The 25,658-nt window shown below is 31.7% G+C and overlaps 1 protein-coding gene and 3 long non-coding RNA genes across 8 annotated transcripts; 1 reads left to right on the top strand and 3 right to left on the bottom strand.

Annotated features, from left to right (window-relative positions):
* Positions 1–3,795: 3,795 nt before the first annotated feature.
* LOC111898242 (uncharacterized) lies at positions 3,796–7,089 on the top strand. Of its 4 annotated transcripts, XR_006187031.2 has the most exons (6): positions 3,873–3,930; positions 4,040–4,106; positions 4,964–5,068; positions 5,781–5,884; positions 6,122–6,215; positions 6,822–7,089. It is a non-coding gene; the product is annotated as an uncharacterized LOC111898242 (long non-coding RNA). The 4 variants fall into 4 exon arrangements; XR_006187030.2 differs by having other exon boundaries at positions 3,796–4,106; XR_002852538.3 differs by lacking the exon at positions 4,040–4,106 and having other exon boundaries at positions 3,797–4,039; positions 6,805–7,089.
* LOC128128472 (uncharacterized) lies at positions 6,319–7,748 on the bottom strand. The gene is made up of 2 exons (XR_008226420.1): positions 7,492–7,748; positions 6,319–7,398 (listed from the first exon to the last, which is right to left on the bottom strand). It is a non-coding gene; the product is annotated as an uncharacterized LOC128128472 (long non-coding RNA).
* Positions 7,749–10,009: 2,261 nt separating this feature from the next.
* LOC122196193 (uncharacterized) lies at positions 10,010–12,793 on the bottom strand. The gene is made up of 2 exons (XR_006187490.1): positions 11,317–12,793; positions 10,010–11,227 (listed from the first exon to the last, which is right to left on the bottom strand). It is a non-coding gene; the product is annotated as an uncharacterized LOC122196193 (long non-coding RNA).
* Positions 12,794–18,254: 5,461 nt separating this feature from the next.
* On the bottom strand, positions 18,255–22,257 carry LOC111898243 (protein trichome birefringence-like 34). Of its 2 annotated transcripts, XM_023894175.2 has the most exons (6): positions 22,113–22,257; positions 21,820–22,021; positions 20,996–21,173; positions 20,495–20,691; positions 20,155–20,313; positions 18,255–18,873 (listed from the first exon to the last, which is right to left on the bottom strand). In XM_023894175.2, exons 2-6 carry the CDS (start codon positions 22,011–22,013, stop codon positions 18,525–18,527), a joined length of 1,077 nt encoding a protein of 358 aa, XP_023749943.1. In that variant the 5' UTR covers positions 22,014–22,021; positions 22,113–22,257; the 3' UTR covers positions 18,255–18,524. The 2 variants fall into 2 exon arrangements, with proteins under 2 accessions (XP_023749943.1, XP_023749942.1); XM_023894174.2 differs by having other exon boundaries at positions 21,820–22,245.
* Positions 22,258–25,658: the final 3,401 nt, after the last annotated feature.

The raw sequence follows: 25,658 nt of genomic DNA, 5'->3' as shown, positions 1-25,658 counted from the left end.
ACCAAATGGTTCGAGGCAGAAGCATTACTAGTAATCTCAGGAATAAATGTGGCAAAGTTCGTTTGGAAACAGATAGTTTTCCACTTTGGCCTCCCACACACGATCATCAGTGATAATGGAAAGCAATTTACAGAGAACCCTTTCAAAAAAATGGTGTCAATAGTAAGGAATCAAATAGAACTTCACTTCGGTGGCACACCCACAAGCAAATGGACATGTAGAGGTTACACATAGAACTCTAGTGAAGGGGGTCAAGAAAAGGTTGGGACAAGCTAACGAAAATTGGGTTGATGAATTATAAAGCGTACCATGGGATTATCGAACAACGGCACACGCACCAACTAAAGAAACACAATTTAGCATGGTATGTGGGATAGAAGCAGCTATCCCCATAGAAGTAACAGTGCGCAACACCCGTAATAAGAACCCTCAGGAAGTCACGAATAACATAGACCTGCGAGAAAACCTAGATCTTGTGGAAGAAAGACGAAGTGACGCACTTATATGAAAAGCAGCTTACTAGGAAATGAAGGAAATATATTATAATGCAAGAGTCAAAGGTATAGCATGCAAGGTGTGATATTTGGTTCTTCACATAAACGAAGCAAGTTGGCAAGAACATATCGGAAAGCTAAGTCCAAACTAGGAATGACCATATCGAGTTATAGAAGCTAGAGGAAATGGTTCATACATCCTACAGAACATGGAAGGAGTTCGATTGCCAAGAACATGGAATATGCGAAACCCTCGCAAATTCCATGCCTAGGGTGGCAGTAGTCATGAATCAACCTAGATTTTATCAAGAAATGTATTAATAGCATTAGGAAAAAATCACATTTCGTACGTCGTTTGATTATGACATTGAATGAAATCTTTAGCTTTTTATCGATAAAAATGTGAACTTGTTTTCATTAAGCATGAACCATAGGTCTTTGTAGCTTATGGTTCGGTCACCATGATCCATTGAATCATAGTGTAACGCCCGTGTTTCTAGGCTAAGCATTAATGACGATGTAATAGTCCAGGTCAACCATTGTAACCCATTTTAAAATAATAAAGATAAATTACTTGAATATTATGTGAATTATGTGCTTTTGTGTGCTTATTACTTGTTTATAATAATATAATAAATAAAAGATAAAAATAAGCATCAAAATAAAATGTTAGATAAGCCCATATCGATAAAGAAGGTTGTAGTGGTGATGACAAGGATTCCGGAGACATAAAGAGCATGCATAAAAATAATGCCCAAATCTGACTTCGTATGAGGAAGTTATGATTTTTCTAAGTTTCGGATCGGCAATGCACAGCCTGAAGTTCGAATAGTAGATCGGTTGAATTTTGGCCGACACAACCTAAACGAGAATCGAAGATCTCGTTAATAGTAGCGTGACGGTAAAAAGACAGACGAAAACGGACGTCAGACGAAGAAGTTATGAATTTTTAACGGACTATTCTTGTCTCGGCCTGTTAAAATAGAACTTTAAAAATAAATTCAAAATTAGCTGACGAAGTCTAACCGAAAGTTGTAGAGTACAGTCCAACCTACGCGAGGATATAAAGAACATCGGAAACGGAGCTCGTATACATTGTTGTGGATACTTATCTACGTTTTGTTAAAAATATAAATTACAGGTAAATATGTTTTACTATACTATGAGTAAATATGACATTTATAAAAAAAAAATATGTATAAAAGAAATAAATTAGGGCAACACGGCACCAATAACTATCTATCTAGTTATTATTAACTATGAATAACTAATTGTGTAAACGTCAATGATGAAACATATAAATTTTGTAGAGTAATTTATTGTGTTAAATAAAAATTGTGAAGGTACTAATGATTGAAATATATATATATATATATATATATATATATATATATATATATATATATATATATATATATATATATATATATATATATATATATATATATATATATATATTGAAAATGAAGAAACAACCAAAAATCCAGAAAATGAGGAAACTGGAGCCACATTTGCTGCTGGAAGAAGTAGGGTACTACTATCTTTTTTCTATTATAGGCTAATAGCATTATTATTTCTATTTAAAAGATTTAAAAAAACAATAAATTAAAAAAAAAACATCTTTGCAGCGTGCTGATACTGAACGAACACTAACTGATGCATAAAGAGATGAATTTGAAGATATGCTTCGTGCCCTAACATTAGAAAGAATTCAAAACAAATAAGCAATGGGTTTTGCATTAGATAATGCTGACGCTGCTGGAGAGGTAAATATGGGTAAAATGGTGATTTTTTTAAATAAAACTAATGTTTTAGTGTTACTGAATCAGTTGTATTGGTTGCAGATAGTTGAAGTTTTGACCGAGTCTTTGACTCTTAAAGAAACACCAATACCCACAATAGTAGTGCTCCTCTAAAGAATGCATCTACTTAATGTATCCTCTTAATACATGATATTGCAATGTTTACACTGTTATGAGGAGGAAGATTTATATGATGGAATACTTTAGGGTTAAAGATTTTATTAAACTGAATTTGTCTCTTTCCCTCTTATTCTTCCCTTTATGTTTGCATATTTTAGATTAGCACACATATTTCTATTAGTCACAATGTAAACTATTATGATTGTTTCCTTTTATAGATTTATCATCATATAGATAAACTTGAAGTTAAAAAAACATTGTTTTTAATGTTGGAAAATAAAATGAGACGAGATATTTTTGTCAAATATTTCAAAGGAATGAAACATAATTGAACTTTTATCATCGAAATTAACATGAGATAATGATAGGACTTTTTGGTAGTAGTTCTTCCATCCCTCGACTATATTTGTTAATTTGTTTAATATTATCAAATCTTTGGGTAAAACCTTGCATAAATAGACTTAATTAACCAACTAATTATAGTATAATAAAAATGATTTAAAAGAAAAAATAGGTTTCATTTTTAAACTTGAATACGAAATATTGCATTTTAGACAAAAGTAGTAACAATTAGACGCAACATACTTGATCCATTTCTATAAATAAACAAATCTTAGATAACTTCCATAGGTGCTTTAGTTCTTGGATTATCATATCTCTACTAATAAGTTTGAATGTGTGTGCTAATATCGAAAATTGTAAGCAACAATTTTCAACCCCCTTTCTTATCTACGACCCATTAGAAGCCAACTAAAATAAATTAATTTTGAAACCATTCGCCGCCCCTTCCAAAAACCTATTTCCTACTAAACTGTGTGAAATGACAATATACTCAACTTTATTTTATTACTTTTTATGGCCGTTAAAAACAAAATTCTACTAGAACACCATGTCCCTCATGTTGTACTGACTTATTTGTATTATTAACCAAAAAAACAATGTGCTTAAACCATAATCATTGAAACGGATGCATGCCCAACTTTATATGGCGTTGTCTAGGTGATATCACGTGTTAATACAAAAGTATTAGTGAAGTTTGGCGAGCAATTCAACGGAAGTGAAATTTATGCATCAAATGTAGTACATTTGTAAACAATCCCAACGTTTCCTTTTTAATTCTTATTGATTTGGTTTATGCTAGGATGACTCTAATTGATGATTGTTTACATATGGTAAACTATTTACGCAAAATAATCAATCACCTCGAGAAACTAATTTCTGAAAGAAATTATTCGTACCTGTCGCTTGATGCGGGTAAACGGCTAGTATATATATATTGAAAATTATTTAAAAATGAAAAGGTAACTAAATACGTGTAAGAAAAAAAAGTAAACATGACTCATGTTGGTATTCTTTACAAGTATAGGGACTAAATTTAAACTTTAGGTTAGGCGTGAAATTGGATTAAAGATTTACACAAAGATCCAACTCATTTTTAATATAGATAAAGTAAATACCTCTACGAAGATCTAACTCATCGCTCTTTGGTTCAAAAGAAAATTGGTGCACAAGAGGTACATTGTGTTGTGATTACCGATTAAAAAGGATGTGTTGCAATGACTGATCAAGTTGGAGGGATTTTTGGGATATATTGAACCGATTATGAATCTGTGATTTTAACAGGTAAAAATAATTAGGGTTTTATTTTTGGTGAATATGGAAATCCATTGGGGTTGAAGAGTTTCCAACGGTAATTTGTTAGTATTTAACGTATGATTGTAGTGCATAATTATATCCAAATTTCTCTCTATATCTTTAGAAAATTGCTAATTTATTTTCATTTTTGGATTTCAAGGTTACTGCTTGGTATGAGTTTTAGGCATAACAGGATGGAGCAAGGCATGAATCTTTTTGATTAACCCGTGATTTTTTCTTTTATTAACATATATATTATATAAATAGATCCTTTTATAATAATTATTTTTAAATTTCAAGAAATCATTCATAATGCTTATGTTTCTTCAAATTATGATTAGATTTTGTAGGTTGAGGGACATGGGATAGAAAGAGTAGAGAAGCTAACGATTGTTAATCACTTTTTGAAATTTATGCTAGATGATTAATTATTTTTGAAATTTATGCTAGAAGATTAATTAGTTTGTGATCACCAGCTTTTGTGCTTATGAATTTATATTGGAACTTATAGATTTATGTTTTAAACAATTTATTGTGAACCGTTTATGAATTTAATTATTTCATCTTTTTTGTTGGATGGTTCTTATTTACTTTTATTAATAAGTGGAATGATCTTGATAAAAGAGTAAAAATTTGGTGTTTTTTTAATGTAATTTAAAAGATTGTGATTTGAAAGTACAAAGAAAGTAGAATGTTATATTAAACATAACAAACAAAGGCTGTTGTTATATTGTGCATTCAAATTAAAAAAAAAAACTGTCAAAATATTGTTATATTGTGCATTCAAATTAAAAAAAAAATGTCAAAATAGCAAAAAGCTTCCCTATTTTTCTAATTTGTAGAAAATAATGTAATAAGATTTTGTTGTTTTTATATTGTTTTGTTGTTAATGTTACCTGGAATGGTGTTCAGATGGAGAGAGGAGAGAAAAGGGAAAATTCAAACTTTTTTTGGGGAAGGAGTTGTGCGCACTTGCTCTTGAAGTGGCTAAGGTTGAGGCAATTTGAGTGTATGCTGGTGAGTTATATTAAATATTAGAGGGTGTAATTATTGTAAATAGCAATTTACTTTACTCTCTTTATTAATATAGGTATTGTACTTTATCTTTTACCTATAATAGCAATGTGCTTACATTATTTACCCTCTATAGTGACTTCAATAATAATTACTATAAATAGCGATTTACTTTACTCATTATAGGCTTATAATGACTTCAATAATAATTACTAAATTAGTTTAATTCTTTTTAAAATAAATAACTTATAAAATGAAATAAGATGTTATACTAAACCATTAACTTTTTTATTGTTTATCTATGAAAGTAGGATGTTATATCATACATACAATTGAAATCGAAACAGTAGACTTTTCCTTCTAATGAGAAGCAGGTGATTGACTTTCAAAAGTGAACTGTCTGAAATACACACAAAGATACGCATACAGCTAACTGAAATAGCAATGTAATTTTAAATAGGGTGTCTTTCATGTATTTCAAGAAAAAGGTGGAAGAAATGTGGCAGCAAGTAAAATAAAGTGATTTAACCGCACAAACGGCAACAACATAACAAATTATGATTTATGAGTAATTTATATTATATTTCAAAAGCTAACTGAAATACAAAATTTGATACATATGCAAGATACACATACAGATAAAAAGCAATCAGATACACATACATCAAAGTACTAACCCGATGCCTTTTTTCCTTGATTTTCTTCGTGCTTCCAGTGGTGGACAATGTCAAGAAAACGAATGCCAGGTGAAAAAAATGGAGAAAGAGTCAAATAACAACAATAAGACTTCTTGATTATTGTGTGTTTGTTTCCAACAAAGTAAGAGTCCATATTGATTTGCATTTGTGTGTGTACGTGTGTGTTTTCAATACCAGGCGTGTGTATTTGTGTGTGTTAATCCTCTATGTTCTTAGTCTGGACAATAATATTAGGCAGACAATCGCAGAAAACTACATAGTAAAAGTATATTGCTATTAAATTAGGTTTACAAACATATGATTATTAGTGGTGATTGAAGAAGGACTAACCTCAATTTATATGATCTCTTTCTTGCAGAGGTCGTGGAAGAAAAAATATTTTGTCAATTAGAATGAAGGGTAAACTGTGTGATAGCAATAGGAATTTAAATGGAGAAGCAAATTTAAAGAAGGTAAGAGTAATATACTCCTGATTTTTTGGATTCATTAAAATCCTGAAAGATTTAAAACGTATTTGCATTGGTTGACAAATAGAATATCATTTTCAAATTAGGATAGGATTCCTTTTCAAATATTTGAATAGTAATGAAGGGGAAACAGTCAAATACTTACGGATAACTGGTAAAGTATATTGTTGCTATGAAGAACAGAAAGCAAACAATGCAGTATCCCTTACCATAAAGTATATTGTGATTTTGCCCCTGCAACTTCCAATTAGATAACATGACAAATAGTAATGTCAAGTTAGATATCATGAATTAGTAGTGGCAAATGCTTTTTTTTTTTTATTTATAATCCATTAATGAAATAATAAAATATTGATCGGTATAAAAATTTTTGTAAAAAAATATTGGCATTTTTGTAAAGTAATAAGTAAAAAAATATTGGCATTTCTTCAAATATAATGTTATCTGACCAAAAAAATACATGTATAGTTGTTAAAGTTGAAGAATTAAGTACATAAACATCAAAACTATGAAAAATATATGCAGCTATCGAATTTTTATAAATGCATGAATTCAGATTGCTAACCTTTTGTAGTTGTTCTTGTCTTGGAGGATGAATATGTAGCAAACGATCATAAAATGAAGAAATTATAACTGGTACAGAGAGGAAGGATTGAATAACGTTTGTAATGAGTTCAATGGTAAAGAAAATAGAAGCGTAAAGAATGAATAGTGGTATATATTTCGGTATGATTTTTTATTTTGTGCAGATTTTTTGAGATTTATTGACTGGATAATAATTAGCTTCCCATTATAATAAACAAACTTCCATATTTTATTGGATTGGATTGGATATGAAGGAATTTGAAATTTTAAATTACGATTTGTATATTATTTTGATTTATTGATGCAGATTTTTCGGATTTATTGTGAATGTATATGAATATGATCTGGACGTAAATGTAGATGATAAAAAGAAGCGGGAAAACACAATTTTGGGCTGCTAGGAGATTAACACTGACACGTGGACATATTCTACCTATTTTTATTAGGATAGGGGATTTTACCTCCTAATTTGGGTGGGAAGTTGTTCCAGGTAGCCCATGAATTACCACCATGGAACGACCACTTCTCTAATCATTTCTTTTGACAGGAAACTCCCCCAAACATAATGCTGATTGTGCGTGGTCTATATCCACATCGCTAACTCATCACCAAACTCTTTCATACTAACCATCGGACATGAACGAAACTCAAAAGAAAACATGGAAACATGACTTACGGGAATCCACAGTCGACCGCGACACCCTAACCGATTCCATTTTCTCTCATCCATCTCTCTCGTTCTTCTTAGTTTCCGGAAAGGCAGACCCGATACCAGACATCGATTGATTTCAGCCCCGTGACCCAACCTCTTGCTGGAAGGAAAATCAGGAAACTCCACACCTCTCTTTCTCCCCCGGTTATCTTCCTCTGCCTCTCACACAATCGTGTATGCAACAGCCTAACCGGAGAGGAGCAACCAGTTTTATGTTCTTTAGGATCGTAACCGTCGGCAAGAATCAAATGAATCAACAGACGTTTAAAGTGAATGTAATTATCAAGTTACACTAATGGTCCCTCAGCTTCTCTCCATTAAACCATAATCACCCATTTATATTTTATTCTAAAATTTCATATTTTCCAAAATTCATTCTACCCCCCTCAACTTTTATAACTTGTAAATAAATTATATATATCTTAAATGTTTCCACCTTTTAGTTAACTAACTAAATTATATATATATATATATATATATATATATATATATATATATATATATATATATATATATATATATATATATATATATGGGTAAAGTGAATATACCTAATAGCCTTATATAAGCTTAGGTACCTAACCACATCATACTACGTAATTTTTTATTATATTTGCATTGTAATCGCCAAAAGTTATTAAAATTCAACCTCGTAACTTTATTACTTCCAAAATCTTTGGACTTTCACCATTATCTTACTTCAAATGACGTCTTTCTATCGAATACCTCCTGGTGGGCTTCATATACTACCGCAACAATTCAAATGATGTAAGAGGAATAGAATGGTGAATGTCTGAAAATCTTGGAAGTAAATCAAGTTAAGGGTTGAAGTTTAAGAACCTTGGACGATTGCAATCAAAATATAATGTAAAACGACGTAGTATAATGTGGTTAGGTACCTAAGCTTATATAAGGTTGTTAGGTATATTCACTTTACCCTATATATATATATATATATATATATATATATATATATATATATATATTAACTCTTTAATATATTACTTAAAATCCTTTTATATTTATTTATTTTATTTCATAATAATAAAAAATGAATTCGTTTTACTAGAATAGATATTCGAGTAACGGAAAACTAACATTGTTAACAGACAAATTGTTGGTTCGTTACAAGTATGCGTCCTAAATCTTTGTAACTTACGGTTCTGTCACCATGATCCACCAAATCATGGTTCGACCTTATTTTCATTAAGTATGAACCATAAGTCTTTATAGCTTATCGTTCGGCCACCATAATCCACTAAATCATGGTTCGACCTTATTTTCATTAGGTATGCACTATAAGTCTTTGTAACTTATAGTTTGATCACCATGATCCACCAAATCATGGTTTGACCTTATTTTCAATAAGCATCAATCATAAGTCTTTGTAACTTATTGTTCGGTCACCATGATCCACCAAATCATGGTTTGACGTTATTTTCATTAATAATGAACCATAATTCTGTATAACTTAGGGTCATGTCACCATGATCCAACAAATCATGGTTCGGCCTTATTTTCATTAAGTATGAACCATAAGTTTTTGTAACTTATGGTTCGGTCACCATGATCCACCGAATCATGGTTCAACCTTATTTTCATTAAGCATGAACCGTAAGTCTGTGTCACTTAAGGTCCCGTCACCATGATCTACCAAATCATGGTTCAACCTTATTTTCATTCAGCATGAAACATAAGTCATTGTAAATTATGGTTCGGTCAATATGATCCACCAAATCATGGTTTGACCTTATTTTTAGTAAGAATGAACCATAAGTCATTGTAACTTATGGTTTGATCACTATGATCCACCAAATCATGGTTCGACCTTATTTTCATTAAGCATGAACTGTAAGTATGTGTAACTTAAGGTTCGATCACCATGATCCATCAAATCATGGTTCAACCTTATTTTCAACCATAAGTCTTTGTAACTCATGCTTCGGTCACCGTGATCCACCAAATCATGGTTCGACCTTATTTTCATTAAGCATGAACCATAAGTTTGTGTAGCTTATGGTTCGGTCAGCATGATCCATCGGATCATGTTCAACCCTATTTTCATTAAGTATACACCATAAGTCTTTGTAACTTATTGTTCGGTCACCATGATCCACAAAGTCATGGTCTGACCCTATTTTCATTAAGTATGAACCATAATTCTTTGTAGCTTATGGTGCGATCACCACGGTCCACCAAATCATGGTTCAAACCTATTTTCATTAAGTATGCACCATACAACTTTGTAACATATGTTTCGGTCATCATGATCCACCAAATCATGCTTCGACATTATTTTCATTAAGTATGAACCATAAGTATTTATAGCTTATGGTTCGGCCATAATGATCCACCAAATCATGGTTCGAGCCTATTTCCATTAAGTATAACTCTAAGTAATTTACCATATTTTTCTAAATCACGATTCAGTTATATCTTTGTTAATAAACATAAACTAAAAGTTAAGTTAAACTAACACCCAATACAATTTAGAAAGAAATTTCAAAATATGCACCATGATTACAAATATTTCAAGATTGCAAATTAGCAAATTTAACAAAATATTATCCAATAAACACTTCGGTTCAACCATAAAAACAAAAAGTCTCCAAACTAGGAGCCAACAAATACAAATCAAACACTGCTACTTGCACCATTACACTTGGAAAGGGGATCCAAAGATGCTAATTTCTCCTTTAGCACATTGATTTCCACTTTAACTCCCTCCAAGAGCTCAAACAATGACTACTTATAAGAAACCATGTCGGAGAAGCGATCCAGGATACGACATTGGGCGTCAGGATAGGAATAGATAACATTTTTCCCATCCAATACATCGGGGTACTTTTCCTTCATCTCAACACAAGCTTGATGTAGCCGCAATTGGATTAGTGCAGTCTGAAGCCCAACATTAATGTTGTGAAAATCGCATGAATTCAACAAGGAACAAACAAAAGAAGGGATACCTTCTTTCAAAAACCATTGCAAGTATGAGATGCTTCGCTCTGATATCATCATATATTGAAGCACATCTTGCTTAGTAGAGGTTTGAAGTTCGCCTAGAGATGCAATTTGGGCATCCTTCTTAGACACACCAGTTTTGACTTTTGACAACTCCTCCTCGAGCAATTTAATGCTTACATCCTTGCCTGAGCACATGATCTCCAGTTGTGAAACCTTTCTGGTATATTGAAGCTTCAAAGATTAAAATTGTTGTTTTTTCTCTTCCAACTCTTGGATCAACCCCAACCGATCCCAATTGTGTCATCAACTTTGATCTGAAGATCTTGTTTCAACTTCTTTAACTCCTCCTAGCAGCGAAGATTCTCACATAAGTCTTCACCAAACCACATGTTCCTCTCTGACAAACAATGCACCTATTCATGAAGATCCTTTCTACATCTATATTCTCATGAAGAACACGCATCCCCTTCAGTGCCTAAAAATCTTCCTCAAACCAGTTGTTTCCCAAAAAGTATGATGGCTTGCTGACGAGTACGACAAGAAACCTCGTTTAGTAGGTGGATCCCTTCCATCAAACAGGAACGAGCCCTATCAAGACTCTCTTCATTAGAAGCATCCACAAGTTTAACACCTTTAGGAATAGAGGTCATGGTAAAAGGGCACTGAAGTTCAGGAAATGAAGAGGAGAAAGCAACAAGCCTAGGCAATGGAGCCTCCTTACTAAAAGAGGGAATAACTGGAATGAGAACAGAAGAAGCAACTATATGTCAAGAAAAATATACACCAAAAGGGAAAAAAGAGTAAAGCATAATATCAAAAACATACAAGTTCGTTATGGATTCTTCTATAAGACATCAACAGATGGTTCAACCTGAGAGTCATCACCGAAAAAGGTGTCAGCATCAAGAATATCAAAAGGATGAACACTTAAACTAGTTGGAACACTTGAATCCAAAATTAGAGGTCTGGTATTCACAACCGAATACTAAGTCTTCGATGCTTCAAAGAGCCCAATTCCATCCCTAAAAAGTTTCTATTGAAAGACAGCAGCCGAAGATAAAGTGGTTGGAGTTTGACTTTTTTATGGTGGTTCGAGAGATTTAATAACAGGAGTCTCCCCCAAGGTAGAAGAAAGAGAAATATCAGGGATCGGAATTTCAGTATCGGAAGAAGCCAATGTTTCTTCAGTATTCTTCAATTTAGGATCAATAATTACTGGACACTCATGGAGAGTAGTTGTTGTAGATGGTTCCAAAGAAGGTTATGGATTCATGGATTTAGACGAAGGATGAATGATAAGAGATGACATACTATGAATTTTTGTTTCACTACATCGAGTAGTACTTATCTGTTTAGGAGAAGAGAGTTCAATCGGTTTGTCAGGACGGCTCATAACCCCTTCCAAAGAAAGAGTTTTCTTTGCTACATTTTTTCTTTTGCAGGAAGATCCCTTTAACACGAATTGGACTGAAGAATATGGGGTTTTCCGCTGTCAAACTCCGCTTTCACAATCCACTTAATAGGAGAAGGTACCACAGTCACAGTGGTATTCATACCAAAGGAATTGAAAGCAGAATCCAAACTATATTCTGATTAAGAGGGGGAATTAGTGATGGTCGCATCCTTTGTGACCAATGAAGAACTTGCCAAACGTTGCTTGTGTAACCAGTCTAATAGAGTAACCTCACAACCCGCTATGGTTTCCATAGGCTTTCCCCTAATTTTTTATAATAAGCTCTGATTCCCGCCATACCTAACATTATTTCCTCAAGATCAACCCACATGACAAAATTATTTGATAAACAACTCACAATACTTTGTTCTTCGTCAGACAATTTGGGAGAGGAATCATCAGATCTATCAATAGGATCACCATAAAACATCCATCCAGGGAAAGTAGAAGCATGAACAATGAAAATTATTCTTTGTAATACTTTATGAAGGTGGGAAAGGGCATCTCATATCTCTACCAAACCATGGAAAATGGAGAAGGACACCTAATCACCGTTAGACATAGTCACATAGAAGTGACATAATAGAGTAATGGAAGGCGCCACATTTAGAGCAGAGCATAAGATCACGAAATAAATGATCTTCGAAACCTGTTGGGGGTAACTTGAGCAATATGAAGATGATAATCATCCAATTCCATCATCAATAAATCAAATGCCGGCAATCGCAAACTTGACTGAATGTTTGTTCACCGCGACACGAAATCATGAAGAAGCTAGAATAACTCAGAAAGAGAGTGACGCCTAGCCGTTGAGAGTGTCTGTTGTCTTTGTAGAGGAACAATATGATCTTGGACTGGCCCCCTTCGCATGACCTAGAAATAAAAAGAAGTTTATGCTACTATAAGGCCTCTAAACTCCTCCCTCAGGACACTGTTATGTTGTCCATAGGGACGGGCTAGCCCTGACTTCCATAGGTCGATTGTCGATGCTCTAAAAGTAATAGCTTTATGTTATGGACACCCCCCGACTTACAGCCTTTACGCTACTACTACTGGATGTGAGCGGTTCAAATTGGTTTGATCTTTCCCGATCATCCTGGTTGGAACTTGTACGCAGCACTTGTATGGAGGTGAATGCATAAAGGTTTGGAACATTTTTATTATCTGAATCTTAAGAACTGGACCCTACCCTATTCTCGAACCCTATGCCAAGCTCCACCCTGCTTGCATTTCATTTGTTTCTTTTTTAAAGGGGCAAAAGAAATGTCTCCACCTGAGACCTTCTCAAGTTCTTGAATTCGAAGGAGGTTATGAGAATTCAAAAGTTCGAAGTCACTTTCTTTGTCCCTAGGAATCTAAGTTCCAAAAGCAGACGAAATCGCTATGGAACCGGACCTCCTCGCTATCGCTTAATTCATTACCAGGAAGAGGGAAAATCGTTTTTTTAGTAAGCCCTATTAGCTAGTAAGGGTGGTTTGAAAAGGTAAAGACTCCCGGTGAGTTGGACGAGAAGAAACATAGGGGGTTATCTATGAAGCATTTTAATTGCCCCTTTCTTTTGGAATAGTTGATAGTCCTCTTCTTGGGGGATTTTTTTTCTTATCAACATAGAATTGGAACTTAGCCGATGGACGAGATGGACCAGTGTGAAGCAGTTTCCTGCTGTTGCGGTCGGTGCTCGTTTGCACGCGCGTGAACCAACCCAACAAACAAGGAAAGGATGCCTCTTGGGGCATTTGAGAATGATTCGAGTTGTATGAAGGGAAACTCTCATGTACAGTTTTTTTTAGGGGGACTGACAGGGTCCCCACACTGACTTGGCCCGGGCCTAAGTGAAAGTGAAATGGTGGGCCTACCCATCCCAACTAGGGGTATGTTGGGATTCGCAAAGAGAAGCACGTTACCATGTTCATGACCAATCAGATCCTGACGTACCAGTAGGTACTAGAGGAGATCGCTATGATTGTTATTGTATTTGTATCGAAGAGATGCGACAAAGTGTTCAGATCATTGTGCAATGTCCTAATCAAATGCCTAGTGGAATGATCAAAGTCGATGATCATAAGCTATGTCCTCCATCACGATCTCGAATGAAACTATCCATGGAATCGTACGCCGTGTGAAACATAGGTCATCCACCGTTCTTAATGGTAACACCAAAAAAAAACCTTTTAGAGCATCAACAATGGCACTACTATCTTCATGCAACAGTGGGTTGAATTTAGGGGCAATGTGGTATTTCTTCATGATAGAAGAAAGGATTTTAGGGGTAAGTTTGGATTTCATGGTACGAATGCTCGAAATGTCTTTTCTAGCCATGGGAAGATAAAATGAAGGAGAAAGAGTGAAAAGCAATAGGAAGAAGAAAATTACAGGCAGTGAAGAAACATAACCACCCAAGGGGGTATTTATAGGGAACTAAGAAAAACCATACTTATGGAGAAGACAAAGTGGCAGTTACATACTATAGCCTCCTTAAATGGAAAAGAGTTGAAGAGAGAGTTATAGGCAATGATGAACCAAGTATATATTGAACTATGTGCAAGTATCGAACCACATCAAATAACGACTAAGATACAAATTAACGTCACAACAATGTTATAGTACATTAGGACTCTAAGAAAACAGCTTATATTGTAATATGTGACTGATAGATCCTTTGATCAATGATAAAAAACTGTCAATAACAAACAATTTTCAAACGGATAACGAGTACAAATAAGTGAACCTTCGGGCATACAACCATTAATACGACAAGATAGAAAACCTGATCGGTACAAGAATAGGTCATAGCCTCCTAAATATCGTTTATAATAAGCGGCGAAAATCAGTTTACAAGGTATGTAAACAAACACATTGTTCTATTAACCTTTACTCGACTATCATCATACTCTTAGAGTCTTTTTTTTAACGTTATCATCATAGTGTTTGTCTGGGATCTCCTCCCGGCCAATCAGCTTATGAGTTGTTTGTTGTCTTCAGGTTAACTTAATAGTGAAGAAGTCGCCAATTCTCATAGATAATGGAAGGTGAACCAGGAGGTGCATCAGTTATACACATAGATACTATATATATATATATATATATAAGTTTTAAACCAATTAAATTTAAGTGTTTATTAATTCAAATTAAACATGCAATGACACAATGTTAGTGTTTAATACAAATTAATACTCAAATTTATAATCAATATTATAAATAATATTTAAATAAAAGAGGTATATCCAAAATTTGAAAAATCTTCATGTTTGGTTTATTGAAAAACAAGTTAGGAAAATTATTGAGCAAGTTACGGTTTTAAATGATCCAAATCACCATAAGCGCGATGCGCCCAATTGATGCTCCAATTTTCCTTTTGATTTAGGTTTTAGGGTTATGCTCATTAAACCCTAGCTTAGGGCACAAGTTAATGGAAATGGCCATAAGAGAACAAAAATCATAATATCACACCGTAAACGGTAATTTCAAAAAACCCAAATAGCAAACAAGATTGAACTCAAATCAATTTGGATAAATTAGTAAAAATAACTATGAACTAAGGATTTGGCGGTACCATTGAAAGGTTTTGAACATACTATCTAAGAATATATATTAGTGGAAGCATAAAATATTTTTTGTGGATTAAGTGTCTTCCTACAGAAAACATTAACAAAAACCTAGAATTACTTGACCAAACATAAAAAATAAGCGATAAAGTTCCAAATATTTGACCAAAAAACTTAATATCAAACAATTAGAACATAAAAAACTTCTAAAATTATCAAAAAAAATTACCGATTCCATCATTCAGCTTTTTGGATCGTGACTTTTTATAGTAACTGGAGAGCAAAACTCTCACTCCCTTAAAAATTGTTGAAAATCTCAAATCATATCTAGTTATAATGTAGAAACAGAAAGAGGGAAAACCATGTATTAATAAAAGACACAAAATAAGAGAAAAAAAAATGAATGTGTCTACGCAGAGATCAGAATCAACGATAATGGATGTAGAGGTGGTCAGAATCAACAACAATGGGGGCATGGGCGGATGGAATCGACGATGATGGTGTTGGGGAAGGCTTAAGTCATTGTTCAGGGTGGTGTACTAAATGAAATTAGGTTAAGAATATAGCTATTTGGGAGGGAGGCATCGGGGTGGAATGAAAATGGCAAGCGAGAAATTACAATAACGACTAACATATGGTTTATTTTCGAGAAGAAATTAGCAAGGGGTTACTATAGTCACTAACTCCTTGCTAAACCATCATTAATATCTCTCTAAATTTTTTTTTATTATTTATCACTTAATATAGTTTTTGTCACTAATTTGTTGCTGATTTAGCTAGGGTTTTAATCCTTTGCTAAAAGTCCAGTTTCTAGCAATGATCCTGATAGATGAATTTTTCATACAAGCTTATGGTGTTTATATAGAAAATATTTATTTTGAATGAGATGAACCCTTAGAAATTCCCTCATGCGTTCTTTCATAATTATGTGATTAATAAACCAGTTTAACACCTTATATGAAAGTCAACACACATATTTAGTCTATCTAGTCATAAACTAATGTCATATCCATTACATCATATGCACTAACATCAAGGGACTAAAATGTTATTCTAGAAAATTATGGTACAATATATAACTGTACCTTACATATAATTAACATTACAAAATGATCATATGACCATACTAATGGGTTATTTTACAACTGGAGGATAAAGAAAGAGAGGACACACTCAAAAAATGCGGAGGTTTCTATATGGTAATTAATTTGGTTTTTCTTAAGAAGTTTAAGGAGATAATGCATAGAAGGATTCAATTGATGTATCACACAATAAAGGAGTTACTGATGGTCGTTAAGTAGACAACTTATCAAGTTCACTGCTTAGTTAATTAGCTAGTGAAGGTAGGTAATTAAGGGAGTTTAGCTGATGAAATCATTATATACTTATAAAGCTAGCATTTTTTCTTGAATCTCATGCATTTGAAACTCCCATTCATTTTTCCTTTAACCACATTCATTTGAAACTCCCATGACTTTTCAATTTCTTTCTAATAATGATTATAAGTTGGTTAATAAGCTTAAATAAATATAAAACCTAAAGTGTAATCATATATAAACTAAATTTCAATATTAAAAAAATATATTTTCTTCTACTTATAAAGTTACTTTTTTAACATTTAACATATTATACTTAATTTATTAGGTCTAATATGTTGTTGTATGTAAACCATTATCATTTTAAAGCTACAACTTTTGAACAATTTGTATAAAACACTTAAATTATTATTTTAAATATAGCCTTACAAGATCAACTTAAATATAAATTTTAGTTCAACTTAACCAACCTAAAGAATATTTTGTAAATAGTTAAAAGTGATAAATTATAGTGTCTTTCTAATAATGATTATAAGTTGGCTAATAAAGTTAAATAAGTATCAAACCTAAAGTGTAATCATAAATAAACTAAATTTCAATATTAAAATAATCTTTTTACTTCTACTTAGAAAGTTTTGTCTTTAACTTTTTAACATATTATACTTAATTTATTAGATTTAATATGTTGTTGTATGTAAATCATTCTCAATTTAAAGCTACAACTTTTGAACAGTTTGGACAAAATACTTAAATTGTTAATTTAAATATAACATTACAAAGTCAACTTCAATATAAATTTCAGTTCCACTTAAAAACTCAAAGAATATTTTGTGAATAGTAAAACATGAAAAATTGTAGTGCTAAATGCAAAAACTAAATTGTAGTATCAATTTAACTAAAATATTTTCTAAAGATATTCTTATAATCGTTAAAAGGTTTCAAATAAGTAGCTTAAAATAACTTACAATAATAATAGTTAAAAATAACTCTATATAAATGATTATATTGTTACATTTAAAAAAATTGTTTGATGTTTTAAATAATTACAATGATAGAAATTAAAACGTTAATCAAATAAATTTAAAAAAAATAATAATAATTAACAATAACAACAACTATAAATAACATTAAACCATATATTATATTTAATTTTATTCATGAATAATCCACGGGTAGAGGCTATTCAAAAGATTGAGATTACGCGGTTTTAATAAATGTATATATTATCATATAATTCAAATTAATCATATATCAATTTAGTATACAAATTATTATATCAAATTTAATAACCACATAATTGTTATATTTAAAAAAAACATATATTGGTAATATTTCAGCTATATAGATGTTTCTGCGCAACACGCGGGCATACGCCCAGTAAATAGTAATGGAAGTAAAAAAAAATAGTAATGGAAGTCAGAGCGGTTACCTATTTACAACTACATGTGCTATAATAAAATAGATGGATTGTAATTGCTAATGATCAAATACTTGTAATTTATACAATAGACAGGATCTAATTGTATTCTACTTGTTAAAAAAATTACCATTTGATCTCCCGCATATGATATGTTTTGTACACTTTTATACTAGCAACCACATTGTAGTCATTAGTATAAGTCGTATATACTTTGGCAATATATAAACTTTTACACTTCCAAAAAATTGTAAGTTAACATTCAAACAAGTGGAGGCTTGATGACAATCTTTGAGATTTTTTTATTGTCGAAATATATAAGCATAAAGAAGCTCATTCCACACATCAGGCACACCAGGAAGACACCAATGTATACAATCTGAATAGCTACTAGGGTTTGATAATTGTTCTTCACTAAGTGTCTCCCATTGTTTTCTATAAGTTGATGGGTGTCCTTCTTTCCTGTATTCTGAAAGTTGAGTTATGTTGATGATTTCAACTTTCAAACCTCTACTTTTCAATTCATCAATGGAATTTTCAACTATTTTCATCATTTTAGGATCTGTACCGCTACCTACATATCCTTCTTTTGTAATCAAATTTGTCTCGTTGTAACAATTTTGGTCATTGGATGCACCCCACTCCTCGGCCCTACAATCATGAAAAAGATTGAAGGGTTGCATTATGGTCACATAAATAAGGAATAATTGCTTTTTAAGATAACTCAATATCAAATTTCTCTCACTTCTAGATCATATTTTATTCACTACAAATAGGATGTAACCGATTTTGGAACCAAATCGAACAAGAACCAGATTCAGAATAATCGAAAACCAATTAAGAAGTGAACAAGAACCGAGAACCGAACTAAATACCACTAAACGATATCAACCGGTTCCGGTTCGTTTCTACTAAAGAGTGTGATATCTAAGAAGGTGTGTCGGAACCGGCTAGAACCGGACTAGCACCAAACGAATCAAAAACCAAAAATGATGGATTGATATGACCAGCAACCGGACAAAATACCACTAATCGGTTCCAACCGATTCAATTTTCCGACTAAAAGACACATTCATAACTACAACACATTATAAATATAAAATTATCATAGATGAAACTCTTATTGAGAGGAGATACATTAAACTTAAATAAAAACCTTGCTTTGAAATTGCAATTAATAGATCCCACTAGTCTATTTTTATACACATTTGGTGTTGTTTTTTTAATATATATATATATATATATATATATATATATATATATATATATATATATATATATATATATATATATAGGGTTAGGTTCATGTGAGACGGTCTAATTTTATGAGACCGTGAGACGCATTTTTTTTATGTTTTTTAGTTAATTCAAGTTCCGAAAATAATATTTTAAAAAAAATTTTGATTTTTAAATTTATTTTGCATTTTAAAATTATTTTTTAGAATATGTACAGTGTAATATTCTATTAGAATATTTCACGGATTAAAAAAAAAAAAAAAAAAAAAAAAAAAAAAAAAAAAAACTTGATTTTTTTTTTATATTTTTTTTAGTTAATTCAAGTTCCGAAAATAATATTTAAAAAAGAATTTTTAAATTTTTCCATTTATTTTGTATTTTAAAATTATTTTTTAAAATATGTACAGTATAATATTCTACGTATTTTTCAAAAAGAATCATCACCCACGATCCTCTCTCTCTTTATATATATATATATATATATATATATATATATATATATATATATATATATATATATATATATATATATATATATATATATTAGCAGTATTGACTATGAACAAATAGTTTTCAGCTATCGATTCCATCTCCTTACGTTTCTTTGGATTAAAATAGTTGGACCATAGGACCAGTCGCATAATATATGTATATGGCATATAATGATGATAAAGGTTGAACAAAATTGGATTATACCTTTCATGTGTAGGTGACATGCTAATAAAGAACAACTGAGTCTTGGCTCGATCAACTTGAATCTCCAACCAATCCGACCATGTCTTTAAAGCCATTTCATAGCTACGAAGCATTTCCACTTCCTTATATATCCCATTTTTATCTTCAAACGAACCCCACCTATTAAACATTAAATTTCAAATCCAGCCTTTACGTTACATATATATGTTAGCTACATCTAAATTAATTGTATGTAAATTAAAGGACAGCGCTTATTATTCTTTCTCCAACCTTGAAGACTTTATGTAAAGTAACTATTTAATAGACCTAGAATTAATTTCTAGATTGAATAATAACTTACAAGACTTTGATATGGGGTCTTCTCCACCAAAGATATGAATTGAATACCAGTATATCAGCATCAGTCCAAAACCTAGCATGTTTTTCAATAGATTGAGATCGAACAATCCTTTCTGGTAGCTTATGGTTCACTGGATCATCCGAGTTAGACTCGACTAACAATGGTGCCCAATAGAACTCGATCGATGCATTGTACCCCTTCATTTCATACAATATTCACACAAAATTAAGGAATATTGACAATTTTTAGAACTAATAATCTAATATACATGAGTAACTACACAAATTTTAATTAATGATGCCTTTCAAAAAAAAAAATAGCCTCCTGAAAATAAATGTTAATAGACATTAGGAATGTTAGCTTGATTTTCCAAACCTCTCACCCGAGGCATTCCTTTATCATCAATAAACACGAATAATATTGATTATGATTCAACATGCATGCAAAGCTTTGTTGGACGAGTGCAATATATAAATAGATTATGTTAAATTTCTTACGTACCACGGCTTTGAAGGAGATTAAATTAGAACCATTGTAGTTCATGAATTTGAGGTTTGGATCCTGGATGGATGAATCTAAAAGGCAAACCATTGAAACCCATTGACCTCTATTTAGAGAATCCCCTACAAACACCATCCTCTTATTCCTTAGCCTCTCCAACAATCTTGTTGCATTGAACCTTACATGAAAACATCAAAATCAACACGTTGCAGTTTCTAGAGCAAAAAAACAAAGTTAGAAAAATCATATCAAACCATTTTAGACCATACTTGAACTTGGAACATCTGATATACGCTCACTATTTACATTAATGTTCTATATATACTGTTTACTTGCCTGCTTGAACCATATCTTGTTTTATGAATTCAAAGTCTCAAACTGCGGTGACCATAATATCTACTTTGAAATAAATAATAATTTACAAATTAAAGAAAGAATTGATCTAACTTTGGTGTTAATTAACCTCACTTCTACAGTGAAAACAGGACACATTTGAAGGCTAATAAACTAAAGGTGAAAAGATTCTACCTTGTGTTTATCGATGAACCATTTTTATTAATCCGACAGCAAAAGAGTTCAACGCAACAACTTTAAATTTCAACTATTTGACCAGTTTCGAATTGAACTCCAGTGACAAAGTTAGTGAGGCTAACTACGAGGTGTTCCCCTTCCATCTTTTGTAGTAAATTAACAAAGATCTTTAAAAATTTAATATGAATTCAATGTAAAAATCTGTACCCGATTTACAAACTAGCCTCCTAGATTATTAGGAGAGAGAGAGAGAGAGAGAGAGAGAGAGAGAGAGAGAGAGAGAGAGAGAGGACCTTGGAAGGTCACAATGGTGAGGTTGCCATCTCCAGTTCTGATAGCTCAAATCCTCCCTTCCAAACTTGTTGCAGGCCAATTGATCCGACATAAATTTGCATTCTTTCTCTTTGTAAAGAGGGTAAGACGTGTTATCAAACACCCATTTCCCAGAAAATAAATTGCACTCTGACAATGAATCGCCTGAAAACATATCATCAACTGACGCCGGAATCATGTTAAATGTGACGTACTCTCCCGCCATATAAACTGCTCCGATGAAAAACACAGCAAAAAGAAGTGCAACAAAAACCTGAAGTATACTGAACTTTGTTGATGATCCCCACGTTATGGGAACCAAATGTTGGTTTCTCGCCACCATTGCAGTTATCGATCCTTGATTCCGTTTGGCAAATCTTTTTCTTTCCTATGCAATTTCCAGCTCCTATATATGTAGCGTTTTCTCCCATATTTAAGTTTCTAATAGTTGGTGGGATTTAATGGATTTCATATATTTTTTTTAATTTTTGTGAGCTTTTGATTGGTGTGTTAGGAGTAGTGGCCAAGTTGGAAACCTTTGTATCTCAAGTACCTCCTTGTCAAAGTAATTATAATAGTCTTATGGTAGGTTTGATATAGAATATTAAATTTCATTATATTTTTCAAAAAAAAATCAAGGTATAAACATTAATTAGTCACTAAAGCATTCTACTAAATTGGTTCAGATCAGCCATCAGAAAAATATATATATATATATATATATATATATATATATATATATATATATATATATATATATATATATATATATATATATATATATATATATATATATATATATATATATATAAAGTCCATTTACGGGATCGACTAACGTGTGAATGGTTAATTGTTTTGATTACTTGAACAAAAGCCAAAGGGTACATTTTTCGCTTATGGTTTTGTTATATAGGTATTAAAATAGAAATATAAGATGAGTATCGATAATTGGATATAATAAGTTTAGATCAAATAGTGAATGTTAGGATGGGTAAGTTATAACACGGGTGGTTGTTGACGTCGCCATTGTGTGTTTTGTATTAAATATGACAAACTTAGGTATTCTTTAATTTGGATGACTATTTAACTACCAAAATTTCAAACCTTAATCGATTCAATATGTTAACCAAAATATATGACTTCAATTTATACCTTTTCCCATAATTAATTAGTGAAAAAAAAACTGATTCCCGCTAGTACTTTTTAGTTTGTTGGTGTTGGAGGTGTGGGGTGGCAAAAAGAGACACTACTAATTGATGGTTAGGTTGTTGCCGTTTAGAGTTGTTGGTATGTCCAAGTAGTATTCGTTACCTTCAAGTCTCTCCTATATATATATATATATATATATATATATATATATATATATATATATATATATATATATATATATATATATATATATATATATATATATATATAGGATTAGATTATTTTGTTTTCACTATCTATTGTGTATATGTATGATTGATTCTGAACCAATCATTTAGTTATTTTAATAAAGTAATTAATGAATATTAAATGTTGAAGATATAATAGATATTAATTTCATCTTCAGCATTTAATATGCATTAATTACTTTCTTAAAATAACTAAAATGAATGGTCCAGAATTAATCATGCATGCACACAATAGATAGTGAAAATATTTGAACCTAACTCTCTCTCTCTCTCTCTCTCTCTCTCTATATATATATATATATATATATATATATATATATATATATATATATATATATATATATATATATATATATATATATATATAGGTTTAGGCTATTCTATTTAAAGTAATTATTGTGTTATTATATGCATAAATGTGGGCCAATTATTTTACTTAATTTAAGAAAGTGATTAATATATATTATTTAATTAAAGATAATTGAGAAATATCATCAAATTTCACTCAAAGGGTATTTTAGACAATTGAGATAAAATTAAAAAAAAAAAAAGGAAAATTCCATATTTTTTGGGATAATTTACTCTATTGATTTTAAAATTCTAATTTTTTTAATTACTTTAATTTTAATTATAACATAATTTTTATAATTAAACCCGATTTTATTCTGTTAGAATCATATTCTCTACGAATTTCAAGATACATATTTCTATTAGAATGATATTCTATGAAAATGTCAACACTGACAATTGAAGAATAAAAACAAAAATTACATTAATTCTTATAGAATACATGTCACAATTGCTAAGAATTACATTTATTGTTAAAAAATAAAACTAAAAAACTTTCAAATCGGGATAAAAAACATCAAAATCTGACAAATACACTAATAAATTTTAAAAGAATAAGGTAGCTAAGAAACACTTTCAATTTTGTTGTCCGTTCTTCAAGCATCAACTTCTTTAAGCATAAACTTTTTTAAGCATCAGCTCCTGTGAAAACAAATCTAATTGTAGTTTAGAATCCAATAACGCATTAGCAAATGATAAATAAAAAACTATATTCGTTTGGGAAAATATACGGACTTGCTAATTGCACCAAAACCAATAACCAAAAATTGTATAACATGTATAATCAATGAGAAAATAATCCATATTTCATTCAAACAGAATTAGAGCTCGTGTTTCCATTCCGATAGAATTTGAATTCGTGATTTCATTCCGATAGAATTAGAATTGTATAAAATACACAAACCACTAAGGGAAAAGTAGTTTCAATCAGTAAAGTAGTTTGAGATAGAATTTAAATTCGCGATTCCATTCCGATAGAAAGTAGTTTCATAACTACATTTATAAATGTTCTTCCAGTTTAAAGTCAATACCATATTCGATCAGTAAGAATTGACAACAAAGTTTGAAACCCAAACCATCTCTTCTTTTCCTGTTTCAACATCATTAGCATTGAGAATAGATCCAGCAAACCCAGAAACTAAAAGAACCACATCTGAAGCCGTTCATGATGGTTTTATCCATATTATTCCTAAAATAAAAAGAGAATCACGACAATCAATTTATATGTTAAATTACAAAAAAAAAAAAAAAAAAAAAAAAAAAAAAAAAAAAACTAGTTTGTCTAACAGGAAACAAAAAAGAAGAGTATAAATACAATTGGTCATGATGGTGATATTGTGCACGCCAAAAAGAAACGAGAAAGAGAAAAAGGGGGAAATTTCTTAGACATTTCGTCAAATGCTTCTTCTGCACCTTCGACTCCTTCGTTGTTTATGCACCGAAATTCCCGTCAAATCATCATTCCCATCAATGGGTTTCATCACATGAACCCATCTTCGTCGAGTTCGCCTTGGTCTTTATCTGGGTCTTTCCCCGATCATCATCATCACCGTGGTAGCCCTCGTCCAACTTCTTACGTTGCTGTGGTAAACGGTGGTGGTTCTTCTGCTTCGTCGTTTTACAACAATTTTAACGATCTCACCAAGGAGTATAGTACTAACAATGGACTGCAAAAAACTGTGATATTGAAATTAGGGTAAAAGGAAATTGGCATACCTATGGAGTGCTAGTAGTGGTCGCAAAAAACTGTGGTTGGAAGACTCACCTTCATCGGTGGTTGGGACAAATTCAGTGAATCAGACGCCGATTGAGGGTGGAATATGAGGGAAAAGGGGTTTGTTTTTTTGGCTGGTATGATCGTCATCAACACACGAATGTGGAGGAACGATTCATGAGATCAAAGTTTGTTGGGTCGATCGGGGGATAGGATTCCGTCTCCGCCATTAAAAGGAGGGAATTAGGTTAAAATCAAACGTAACTAGCAAAATTACAGGGATTATTTGTGGAAGTTATTTCTCAAATTACCTAGTTACCCTTATTGATTTATTTAATTATTGTTTTTCCTATTAATTTTT

Source organism: Lactuca sativa, chromosome 9, assembly GCF_002870075.4.
Source record: "Lactuca sativa cultivar Salinas chromosome 9, Lsat_Salinas_v11, whole genome shotgun sequence".
In the NCBI taxonomy this organism is placed as follows: Eukaryota; Viridiplantae; Streptophyta; class Magnoliopsida; order Asterales; family Asteraceae; genus Lactuca; species Lactuca sativa.
The sequence above is the reverse complement of the archived record's forward strand: the minus strand, read 5'-3'. Positions and strand labels throughout refer to the sequence as shown.